At 36.6% G+C, this 13,189-nt stretch overlaps 1 protein-coding gene across 4 annotated transcripts in view; it reads left to right on the top strand.

The window, feature by feature from the left end:
* Positions 1 to 13,189, top strand: part of LRRC28 (leucine rich repeat containing 28) — a 172,549-nt gene that overhangs the window by 138,553 nt on the left and 20,807 nt on the right. For 3 of the 4 annotated variants that reach the window (XM_057721440.1, XM_057721442.1, XM_057721439.1), the window contains one exon: positions 12,261 to 12,564. The exons of the other annotated variant lie outside the window; for it this stretch is intronic. In XM_057721440.1, coding sequence (XP_057577423.1) covers positions 12,261 to 12,333 — 73 coding nt within the window. In that variant the 3' untranslated portion in view covers positions 12,334 to 12,564. Of the gene's footprint in view, positions 1 to 12,260; positions 12,565 to 13,189 lie in introns of those variants that run through there. 4 annotated transcript variants of the gene reach the window in all.

Below are 13,189 nucleotides of genomic sequence, written 5' to 3'. Positions count from 1 at the left end.
TTTATACCCAAGTATTTCACTCTTTGTGTGATTACAAATGATATTATATTTTAAATTTTCAATTTCCATGTGTTTACTGTTAGTATATGGAAATATTATTAATTATTATATTTTGATCTGATGTACTTGCAACCTTGCTGAACTTGCTTAAGTGTCCAGGAGTATTCTTTATAGATTCCTTGGCATTTTCTGTGTAGACATGTCATCTGAAAGTAGCAATAGTGTTTCTTTCTTCCCTTCCAATCTGTGTGCCTTTTATTTTTATTTTTTTCTTGCTTTATTGCAGTGGTTAGAACTTCCAATATGTACTGTGTTGACTAAGGTGGTGGAAACAGACATCACTGTAAAGTATGATGTAAGCAGTAGGTTTTTATCAAATATTTATCAAATTGAGAAAGATCCCCTCTATTCTTGGTTTGCTGAAAGTTTTTATCATGAATGGATGTTGTATTTTTTTTTCTTTTTGTAAATTTTATTTTTTTAAGCTCTTTATTGGAATATCATTGCTTTACACTCTTGTACCAGCTTTTGAGGTATACCAAAATGAATCAGCTGTATTTATCCATATATCTCCATATCCCCTCCCTCCCATGACTCCCTCCCGCTCTCCCTGTCCTGGCCCTCTAAGGCATCACCCATCATCGAGTTGACTTCCCTTTGTTATACAGCAACTTCCCACTAGCTATCTATTTTACAGTTGGTAGTGTATATATGTCAATGCTACTCTCTCACTTCGTCCCAGCTTCCCCTTCAACTCCCCCCACACCAACCACCCATGTCCTCAAGTTCGTTCTCTACATCTGCATCCTTATTCTTGCCCTGTCACTGGGTTCATCAGTACCATTTTTTTAGATTCCATATATATGAGTTAGCATACAGTATTTATTTTTCTCTTTCTGGCTTACTTCATTCTGTATGACAGACTCTAGGTCCATTCACCTCACTACAAATAATTCAGTTTCATTCCTTTTTATGGCTGAGTAATATTCCACTATATATATGTGCCACGTCTTCTTTATCCATTCATCTGTTGATGGGCATTTAGGTTGCTTCCATGTCCTGGCTATTGTAAATACTGCTGCAACGAACATTATGGTACATGTTTCTTTTTGGATTATGGTTTTCTCTGGGTATATGCCCAGTAGTGGGATTACTGGATCATACGGTAGTTCTATGTTTAGTTTTTTAAGGAACCTCCAAACTGTTTTCCATAGTGGCTGTACCAATTTACATTCCCACCAACAGTGCAGGAGAGTTCCCTTTTCTCCACACCCTCTCCCAACATTTATTGTTTCTAGATGTTTTGATGATGGCCATTCTGACTGGTGTGAGGTGATACCTCATTGTGGCTTTGACTTGCATTTCTCTAAGGATTAGTGATGTTGAGCATCTTTTCATGTGTTTGTTGGCCACCTGCATGTCTTCTTTGGAGAAATGTCTGTTTAGGTCTTCCACCCATTTGTGGATTGGGTTATTTGCTTTTTTGGTATTAAGCTGCATGAGCTGCTTGTATATTTTGGAGATTAATCCTTTGTCAGTTGCTTCATTGGCAAATATTGTCTCCCATTCTGAGGGTTGTCTTCTTGTTTTGTTTGTGGTTTCTTTTACTGTGCAAAAGCTTTTAAGTTTCATTAGGTCCCATTTGTTTATTTTTTATTTTACTTCCATTACTCTAGGAGGTGGGTTAAAAAGGATCTTGCTTTGATGTATGTCATAGAGTGTTCTGGTTACTTTTTGAGCCCATTGATATCATACTAATTTTTCTTTGTTAACCTGTTGATGTATTGGATGATGTTGATTTTCAAATATTGAACCAGCTTTACATACCCAGAATAACTCCCACTTGATTGTGGTGTATAGTTCTTTTTATATGTTTCTGTATTTAATTTGTTAATACTTTTTGAGGGGTGGGGTTGGTGGGGTAGAAACCTAGATCATTGAGTTGAGACCTTTCCTGTTTTTCAACATAAGCATTTAAAGCTATTAATTTCTCACTGCTTTACCATGTCTTAAAATTTTGGATATGTATTTTTATTTTCATTGTTTGTGTAAGTTTTTATATTCTTTGAGACTGCCTCTTTAACCCATGGGAAAGATTTACACATTTGCAGATTTTCCTGTTCTTTCTGTTATTGATATCTAGCTTGATTCCATAATGGACACAGAACATGCTGTATGATTTTTACTTGCTTTAGACTTAAATTGTTCTTCATTCTCTAACTTCCTGGGGGAAGCTTACATTATTGATATTAGAGCTTTCTTTTTTTCTAATATTTGTATTTCTGCTCTAAATTTCCCTTTTGTACTTCTTTTGCCTCATCCCAGAATTTTTGGTCAGTTATATTTCATTTTCATTCAGTTCAACATATTTTAATTTCTCTGGACCTTGAGAAGAATGTGTGTTTTTCTCTTGTTGGTTAGACATCTATAAATGTCAATTAGGTCCAGTTGATTAATGATGCTGTTGAGTTCAACTATATTCTTTCTGATTTTTTGCCTTCTGGATCTTTCAGTTACTTAAAGGAGGGGTGTTGAAGTCTCCAACTGTAATAGTGAGTTTGTTTCTTCTTGAAGTTCTGTCGGTTTTTGCCTCACATGTTTTGATGGTCTGTTATTAGCTTCATACACCGTTCACATTGTTGTCTTCTTGGAGAATTGACCCCTTTGTTATTATGTAGTGCTCCTCTTTATTTCTGATAGTTCCCTGTCCTGAAGTCTGCATTATCTGTAACAAAATAGCTATTCCATCTTCCTTTTGATTAGTGTTAACATTATATATCTTTCACCATCCCTTTACTTTTAACCAATCTGCATTTTTCTGTTTAAAGTGAGTTTCTTGTACCCAGCATATAACTGGGTCTTGTTTTTCCATCCACGCAAACAGCCTCTGTCTTTTCATTGGTAGGTCTAGACCATTCACATTTAGAGTGATTATTGATTTAGCTGGGTTAATAGCTACTGTGTTTGTAACTGTTTCCTATTTTTCATGTTTGTTCTTTCTTTTCCCCCTTCTTTTTGCCTTTTATGATTTTATTGAGCATTTTATGTGATTCTTTTATCTCCTGTGATAGCATATCAATTATACTTTTCTAAAAATTTGTAGTAGTTTCCTTAGAGTTTACAATATACATTTTAAACAGTTCAAGTCCACCCTCAAATGATAGGCTATAGTGCTCTACTTGTAGTGCAGGTACTTTGTTACAGAATATTCCTAAGTCCTCCCTTGCAAACCTCAAGACATTGGTGTCATTCATTTCACTATTCATCTGTTGTAATCATGCAGTACATTGTTACCCTTATTACTTGAAACAAATTAATTTTTATTTTTTTAAATAAATTTATTTTATTTATTTATTGGATGCATTGGGTCTTTGTTGCTGCGCTCAGGCTTTCTCTAATTGGGGCGAGCAGGGGCTACTCTTCTTTGTGGTTCATGGGCTTCACATTTCAGTGGCTTCTCTTGTTGTGGAGCACGGGCTCTAGGCACATAGGTTTAGTTGCTCCGTGGCATGTGGGATCTTCCCAGACCAGGGATTGAACCCATGTCCCCTACATTGGCAGGCAGATTCTTAACCACTGTACCACCAGGGAAGTCTAAGTTAATTTTTAGATTGATTGAAAGTTACAAAAATAAACGATTTTATTGAACTTTTTATTCCTTCTCCAACAACCTTCCTATTTATTTATTTATTTTATTTATTTTATTCTGAAATATGTTTTTATTTTTATTTAAAAAATTTTTTGAAGTATAGTCAATTTACAATATTACATTAATGTCAGGTGTACAACACAGTGATTCAATATTTTTATAGATTGTACTCCATTTAAAGTTTTTATAAATCCTGGCTATATTCCTTGTGCTTTACAGTATAGCCTTGTAGCTTATTTATTTTATACATAGTAGTTTATGCCTCTTAGTCCCCTGTCTATGTCTATTTTATCCCTCCTCCTTTCCCTCTCACTGGTAATCACTAGTTTGGCCTCTATATCTATGAATCTGTTTCTGTTTTGTTATATATATTCTTTGTTTTATTCTTTAGGTTCCACATGTAAATGATAACACACTATTTGTTTTTCTCTCTCTGACTTATTTCACTTAAGATAATACTCTCCAGGTCCGTCTGTGTTGCTGCAAATGGCAGAGTTTCATTATTTTTTACGGCTGAATTATATTCCATTGTGTGTATATGTATATATATACCACACCTTCATTATCCATTCATCTGTTGATGGACACTTAGCTTCCATATCTTGGCTATTGTAAATAATGCTGCTATGAACATGGGGGTGTATGTATCTTTTCGAATTAGTGTTTTGTTTTCTTTGATTGTAAAACAATTTCAGGAGTGGAATTGCTGGATCATATGGTAGTTCTATTTTTAGTTTTTTGAGGAAACTCCATACTGTTTTCCATAGTGGCTGCACCAGTTTACATTCCCACCGGAAGTGTGCTAGGGCTCCCTTTTCTCCGCACATCTTGCCAACGTTTGTTATTTATAGACGTTTTGATGGTGGCCATTCTGACAGACGTGCAGTGATATCTCATTGTGGTTTTGATTTGCATTTCTCTGGTGATTAACAATGTTGACCATCTTTTTATGCATCTGTTACCTGTATATCTGTGATCTGTATATCCTCTTTGAAAAACTGTCTATTCATGTTTTCTGCCCATTTTTTAATCAGGTTTTTTGGTTTTTGTTTTTCTTTGTTTTTTATATTGAGTTGTATGAGCTGTTATATATTTGGGGTATTAACCCCTTATTGGTCATATCATTTGCAAATATTTTCTCCCATTCAGTAGGTTGTCTTTTCATTATGTTGATAGTTTCATTTGCTGCGCAAAAGCTTTTAAGTTTAAGTAGGTCCCATTTATTTTTGCTTTTGCTTCCTTTGCCTTAGCGACAGATCCAAACAAACATTGCTACAATTTATGCAGAAGTGTTCTGCCTATGTTTTCTTTGAGGAGTTTTATGGTTTCCAGTCTTATATTTAGGTCTTTAATCTATTTTGAGTTTATTTCTGTATATGATGTAAGGAAATGTTCTAATCTCATTCTTTGACATGTAGCTGTCAGTTTTCCCTGCACCACTTACTGAAGAGACTGTCTTTTCTTCATTGTAGACTCTTGCCTCCTTTGTTGTAGATTAATCAACCTTAAGTGCATGGGTTTATTTCTGGGCTCTGTATTCTGTTCCATTGATCTATGTGTCTGTTTTTGTGTCGATACTATACTGTTTTCATGACTGTATCTTTGTAGTATAGTTTGAAGTCAGGGAGCATCCAGCTTTGTTCTTTTTTCTCCAGATTGTTTTGGCAGTTCAGCATTCTTTGTGGTCATACTGAGTGAAGTAAGTCAGACAGAGAAAGACAAATATCATATATCACTTATATGTGGAATCTAAAAAAGGGGTTCAAACGAACTTATTTACAAAGCAGAAGTAGAGTCACAGATACAGAAAACAAACTTATGGTTATCAGGGGCTAAGCAGGGAGAGGGATAAATTGAGAAATTGGAATTGACGTATAAACACTACTGTATACAAAATAGATAACTAGTAAGGCCCTACTGTATAGTACAGGGAACTCTACTCAGTACTCTGTAATGGCCTATATGGGAAAAGAATCTAAAAAAAAAGGAGTGGATATATGTATATGTAACTGATTCTGTACACCTGAAACTAACACAACATTGTAAATCAACAATACTCCAATAAAAAAAAAAAAAAAAAAGACTTAGAACTTTCAAATACCATGGGGGGAATTGGGGGACCTTATTAGCAAAAGTGAAAAGTAAGGACCCAAGACAGCACAGGCAAAGCAAAACAAAGCCAAAACACAAGCAAGACCAAAGACAAGAAAGCCTTTCAAATAGAAAATACAACCCAAGATGACAAGAATATGATGGGTTGACTGATTGAACGAGTCCATGAAGCACTTGCCTTGTCCTAGGGACTGTTCTAAGTGCTTTACGAGTGTTAACTGACTTAATCAAGCAATCAAGCATGCAGTTATCTCAATAAATGTGAATGGATTAGATTCCTCAAAGGAGATTCTTATGTCTTAAGTTGTGTTAAGGGAGAGGGAGAGAGAGAAAGGGAGGGATGGAGAAGGAGAGGGAGAAGGTGAAAGCAAGAGAGGAAAGAATACCTGAAAACAAAATTACTTAAATTTTTGAAGACTAAAAGCTAGGAAAATTACACTGGAACAAGACAAATAAACAAAGTGGGAATGGCAATTTTGAACAAACTAAAATTCAAGTTGAAAAGTACTAAATGAAAGAAAGTGAATTAAAAAAATAAATTTTAGGATTATTTGTTCTATTTCTATGAAAAATGTTCTGGGTATCTTGATAAGAATTGCGTTAAGTCTGTAGATTGCATTGGGTAGCATGGACATTTTAACAATATTAATTCTTCCAATCCATGAAAAGAGGGTATCTTTCCATTTATTTGTATCATCTTCAGTTTCCTTCATCAGTGTCTTGTAGTTTTCAGAGTATGTCTTTAACCTCCTTGGTTAAATTTATTTCTAGGTTTTTTGTTTTGTTTTGTTTTGTTTTGTTTTGATGCAATTGTAGAAGAGATTGTTTTCTTGAATTCTCTTTTTGATAGTTCATTATTAGTATAGAAAAGTAACATACTTCTGTATATTAATCTTGTATCCTGCAACTTTACTGAATTCATTTATTAGTTCTAATAGTTTTTTTGTGTGTCTGAAGATTTTAGAGTTTTCTATATATGATATCATGTCATCCCTAGTTTTATTTAGATCTGAATTTTTGACCTATATCCTTTTCATCTCCCTGAAGAACTCCCTTCAATCCTTCTTGCAGGACAAGTTTGCTGGCAATGAATTCCCTTAGTTTTCAGTTTGTCTGAAAAACTCTTTATACTCCTTTACTTTTGCAGGATAATTTCACTGGATATAAAATTCTAGGTTAGTGATTTTTTTTTTCTTTGAGCACACTAAATATTTCACTCCACTCTCTTCTTGCTTACGTGGTTCTAATAAGAAGTCTACTGTCATCTTATACTTGTTCTTTTATAGGTAACATTTTTTTCTCCTCTGGCTTTTTTCCAGGATTTCCTTTTTCTTGGTTTTCTCCAGTTTGAATATGATATTTCTTTTCTTTGTTTTTTTATTGAAGTATAGTTGATTTACAATGTTGCTATACAGAAAGTGATTTTTAATTATATATATATTTTTTTCTTTTTTATATTCTTTTCCATTACAGTTTTCACAGGATTATGAATATAGTTCCCTATGCTATACAGTAGGACCTTGTTGTTTATCCATTCTATATATACTAGTTTGCTAACCCCAAACTCCCAATTCATCCCTTCTCCAGTCTCCTCCACCTTGGCAACCACATGTGTGTTCTCTATGTCTGTGAGTCTGTTCTGTTTCTTTGATAAGTTCATTTGTGTCATATTTTAGATTCCACATATAAGTGATAGAATATAATATTTCTTATGTGCAGTGTTTTTGTTTTTTATTTTTATCCTGCTTGGTGTTGTTAAGTTTCTGGATCTGTCACTAATTTTGTAAAGTCCTTGACCATTATAACTTCAAGTATTTCCTCTACTCTTTTCTCTCCTTTTCTTTCTGGTATTCTAATTAAGCATATCTTGCACATAATTAGAAAAATTCTAATTGTGAATATCTTTCAAAATTGTCCCACAGATCTTAGATTTTCTGTTCTATTTTTTTTTTTAATTCCCTGTGATAATTCTAACATCTCCTTTATATCTGAGTCTGGTTCTGAGATTTTCTTTTTCTCTTCAGCTTGTGCTTTTTCTTCCCTTTTAGCATCTCTTGTAATTTTTTGTTGAAAGACAGACATATTGTATTGGGTGATAAGAATTGAGCTAAATAGGCATTTAGTGTAAGATTTTATTTTAATCTGGCTGGGAGCTGAGCTCTCTTTTATTTTGCTGTAGTAGGTACTAGAGCCTTCAGATTCAAATTCAGATTCCTTTAGTGTCCTTTTATGATTCTCCTGACTTGAATTTGGGCGTCCCTATATACTCCTCCTCAGAGAGTCTGCATCTTGCAGCTGTTTTTGGTTTTATTTTTAAATGCAGGTTTTTAATGGGAATGCATTTCTGTTATAACATTTTTTGTTCTCTCCCATTTTCTCGTGACTTTCCTTCCATACTTCTGTATGATTTAAAAACTAGATCCTTACCCCAATACTCAAGTGCAGGCTGCACTGTTGGCAAACAAGCTTTAGGAGCACAGTGAGCCCACCAGCACCTCATGGCTGCCCACTGTACCCCCTTCAGGTCCCTGGGTAGGCCCAGTGAGATGAGCTCAAAGTGTAATAGTGCTGGAATTTTATTTATTTTGTTTTATTTTTATTTATTTAAAATTTTATTTTATATTATAGTTGATTTACAATGTTGCATTCATGTCAGGTGTACAGCAAAGTGATTCATTTATACATATACGTATATACATTCTTTTTTAGGTTCTTTTCCCATATAGGTTATTGCAGAATGTTGAGTAGAGTTCCCCTGTCTCTATAGTAGGTCCTTGTTGATTATCTATTTTATATATAGTAGGGTATATTTGTTAACCCCAAACTCCTAATTTATCCCTCCCACCCCCACCCCCCTGCCCCCGCCACATTTCCCCTTTGGTAATGGTAAGTTTGTTTGCAATGTCTGTGAGTCTGTTTCTGTTTTGTAAACAAGTTCATTCATATCATTTTTTTTTTTTTAGATTCCACATATAAGTGATATCATATATTTGTCTTTCTCCATCTGACTTACTTCACTTAGTATGATAATCTCTACATCCATCCATGTTGCTGCAAATGGCATTATTTCATTCTTTTTTTATGGCTGAGTAATATTCCATTGTATATATGTACTACGTCTTCTTTATCCATTCCTCTGTTGATGGACATTTAGGTTGCTTCCATGTCCTGCCTCTTGTAAATAGTGCTGCAGTGAACAATGGGGTGCATATATCTTTTTGAACTATGGTTTTCTCCAGATATATGCCCAGGAATGGAATTGCTGGATCATATGGTAGTTCTATTTTTACTTTTTTAAGGAACCTCTATACTGTTCTCCATAGTGGTTGCACCAATGTACATTCCCACCAACAGTGTAGGAGGGTTCCATTCTCTCCACACCCTCTCAAGCATTTATTGTGTGTAGACTTTTTGATGATGGCTATTCTGACTGGTATGAGGCGATGCTTCATTATAGTTGTTATTTGCATTTCTCTAACAATTAGTGATGTTGAGCATTTGTGCTTTTTGGCTACCTGCATGTCTTCTTTGGAGAAATGTTTATTTAGATCTTCTGCCCATTTTTTGATTGGGTTGTTTGTTCTTGTGACATAGAGCTGCATGAGTTGTTTGTATATTTTGGAGATTAATTCCTTGTCGGTTGCTTTGTTTGAAAATATTTTCTCCCATTCTGTGGGTTGTCTTTTTGTTTTGTTTGTGGTTTCCTTTGCTGTGCAAAAGCTTTTAAGTTTAATTACCTGGCATGTGATTTTGCAGCCTGTACATTCAGGCCTCAGTCATGTTCCTCCCACAGCTTCATAAAATAAGAATTCCTTTAAGACCATCATAGAAACTTTCAGATTCTCTGCCTATGCTTTGAGTTGAGAGTTCAAGGCACTAAAGTTATCTTTTTTTTTTTTTTTTTGAGGGCGGTGGGATTTGGGGACATCTCTTCAGCAGTCAAAAGAAGCCATCTCCCTCCACAGTCTTTGAATTCACCATGATGCCGCAGCACTTGATCTCACAGGGCCTTACCCTCCAGTGGCAGTCTAAGTGATAATTTGAGTAATTGTGATATCACAGCTTTGACTAATCAGTGATGTCCCATTTTTCCCTAGCAAGGAGGTCATTCATGCACTCACCATCACAATCCGAGAATCCCACTTTGATGGACTGTTTCCTTGGGCCACTCCCTTTAACACATACTAAATCAGTCAGGGTACTGGCTGGAAAACACACATAAGCTGGGATTTTGTAAAGGAATTAATGGAGAGGGACTATTTACAGACGTTCAGGCAGGGTTCAGAGCACCCACAAGAATGATAAAGTACCTGGGAACTTACAGCAGTCGGAAGGTTTAAAATTCTTAAAATTTTGGCATGAAGGACAAAGGAAGATCTGGAGGTTGTTGAGAACTAGAGCCATCAGGAGGGGCCTGCCCAATAGAAGGTCTGGTCAGAGAGGTAGAGATGGAGTAGGGTAGAAATAGTCAACCTTTCCGTAAAAGCAATGAAAAAGCTGACAAAAATTGTCAGAATTGAATTTTTAAGAGCTCTGGAAATTATCAAAAAGCTTACAGCAATCTGGGGTGCATTTATTCAAGAAGAGTGACTAAATCTCAGAAAGAACAGAGAGCTTTATGATATTTTAACTTATAGTCCCATCTTCTAGTCTTAACCTTGAAAACCAAGAATTTGCCACCACTTTTAAAACAGTAGCCTGGCAGCAACTGGAAAGGGGTGGAAGGAAGTTGGAGCATCTTCAAAGGGTGGTTCACTGAAAAACCCTACTTGCAAGCCTGTCTTTATATTTCCTCAGTCAGAGTTCACCAGTGCAAAAAGCCTGTTCTCTGAGGGTATTTGTCAAAAATTGTTGAAACAGTTATAGGCAATTGCTTAACTTCGCAGATGCCTAAGGCAGTGAATAGCTGTTGGGCAAACAATAGACTAACCATAAAGCTGAGAAGGAAAATTGGGGGAGTATGGTTTCCACAGGGGCTTTGAAAAGCACTGACGTATTCCTGGGAGTATGTAAGGTCATGTGCATGCATAAGGATGTGAGCATGCTCAGAAAAGACCCAAGAAGGCCCTGAGCTCTCACCTCTGCTTGCAGGAAGTGAGATTCTGTGCAAGCAGGAAGTGAAGGCTAAGGCAGAGTTGTCAACTGCCTGGTTGAGTGTTGAAAAGTGCAGCTGAAGCCATACAGGAGGGTCCATCTAGGGTAGCTTTATCCTCACATCAGCCAAACCTGGAACCAGTTGGTAAGGGAATCCAGGACTAGTACAAAAATCTGAGACAAGAGAACCCATAGAAGTAGGTCTAGCTCTTGCCTTGAGATCTTTGATCATCCAAGATGAAGTAATGGCAAAGCTTTTTTTGGAGGATCATGGTGGCCTAGGGAAGAATAAAGCCCACAGAGAAACAAAATTATCAATGGTTTCCAAAGACTTGGCAGGGGGTTTGGGGGGTGGGAGTGGCTGCAGGTGGACACAAGGAACATTTGGGGATATGAGAAATATTTTATATCTTGATCGTGGTGTTAGTTAAATAATTGTATGTATTTCAAAACTCATTCAACTGTGCACTTAAAATGAGTGAATTTTATTGTATGTTTGTATGTAACTATACCTCTATTAACTAGACTGTTTTTAAAAAAGAAGAAAAGGAAAGGAAATATTCAACTTTTCTCTCTCCCTGCCCTTTTGCCTCCTGCTCTGCCTCCCACTGGCCTACCTCAGCCAGAAGCCAGCAATCAGCCAGCTTTGGAGGTTGGGTCTGTGGAGGTTGGGTCTATAGAGGGCACCTTCCTAGACTACAGAGAAAAGCAAAGACTGGGTTGAGGGGTGGAGAAAAGAGAAAACAGTCAGCACAGGGAGTCTTGTGCAAATAACAATAGATTATTCTCTCCTCACCAGAGGATAGCACTTCTGGTGGGAAAACGAGGCATCCAACCGTTGGAGCTGCCCAGACTAGATCAGAGGGCTCATGACTGCTGCAGAAAGATGCCAAGCAGGAGTTTGAGATGGAATTCCTCTGCTTTGTGGGCAAAGACCCTCAAACTACATGATTCAGATTCTGAAGTTACCTCTATAATCAGTCTCTGGAAATACATATGTAGGATAAATTCCTTAAAATTATGTTTTTTAAGCTCTTCGATATATATGTGTTTTAGCTAAATTGGTGACTTTCCTATTACATGATTTTTATAATGTATTTCCTATTCTGTCACTGCACTGGTTCCAGTAAGCAGAATTCAGACCATAACATGGAAAAAGCTTACTTTTCCTTAGCTGCTAACAGGGATGTTATGTCATCTGAAAACTGCTAATAAAATGAGCACACACATACCTCACCTGATTCCAGGGCTCAGTTTTAAAAAGAATTTACATTTCTGTTGTGTACACTGTTGACCATTCCTAATCCTCTGTTTTAACAAAGAAAAAGACTGTCTCTAGTGGAAAGACTCCTGAGACTTTCCTCTTGAACTCACAGTGTCCTTCTCCCCCTCTTTTCCCTTCCAGGAGGACGACTGTGAGTTTTGTGGCTTACTGCTGCTCCACCCAGTGTCTGCAGACTTTTGACCTACTGAGTTGATAAACACTCAAGAGCCTCAGGAGTGTGGCCAGCTGGACACTGCAGTTGCCTACATATCGCACACTGTGCGGCAGAGGGAGGGGAGAGTCCAGCCAGGCCCAACAGGCCCTTCCGTCCTGTCCTGTCACACTCGGGGACTGCGGGACTCTGGAAATGTCATGGTGGAGCTTCAGAGCTGAAATGCCTTCACCCTCCCCCCAAGTTGGAATAGATCCTTCCCCAAATTAAGAACTCTTTGTCTTCTGTGTTTTTCTTTTTATGTGAGTGTCTCATACGCAGACTGTTTAGTTTGATGTGCCTCCCCAAAACTAATTTAGAGCAAGTTTCCACTCCCCAAAGAACTATAATTTGATAATATAACCAAATTAACTTTTGAACACACATACCTTCAATGGTACTTGTAATCGTCTCTTCTCTCTTTCTTTCCCCAGAGAATTATTCCCCAGAGGTTATTCTCCATGTTCTTACCTAATTTCAGCAAACCCTTTGAGCTCAGTAGTATTGAATAGCATGGCAGTGTGTGTTGGGGGTGGGGGTGGGTGCCTGAGTGGGCTTCCAAGTTAAACTCCAGCAGGGACTTCATGAGGGTCCTAGCACACACCCTCTGGAAAGTTACAACCTTGTTTATGAAGGTTTGCAGCATGTTAAGAGACTTTTGTGAGGGGTTGAAAAAATCAAACTGTAGATTATAAATGAAGTACACACTTATTTTGAAGAACTACAGAAAAATAATTTTTGAATTTTTTAATTTTCTGATAAGATTTTTTTATATGAGAAGAGGGATATTTGAGGCTTGAAAAGATCTTATCCTTTTCTTTCTAGATTTAAACATTTTCTGGCTATTGAGAAAAGGAGA

Source organism: Hippopotamus amphibius, chromosome 2 (genome assembly GCF_030028045.1).
Source record: "Hippopotamus amphibius kiboko isolate mHipAmp2 chromosome 2, mHipAmp2.hap2, whole genome shotgun sequence".
In the NCBI taxonomy this organism is placed as follows: domain Eukaryota; kingdom Metazoa; phylum Chordata; class Mammalia; order Artiodactyla; family Hippopotamidae; genus Hippopotamus; species Hippopotamus amphibius.
Note: the sequence above shows the minus strand (reverse complement) of the source record. Positions and strands in the feature narration are given on the sequence as shown.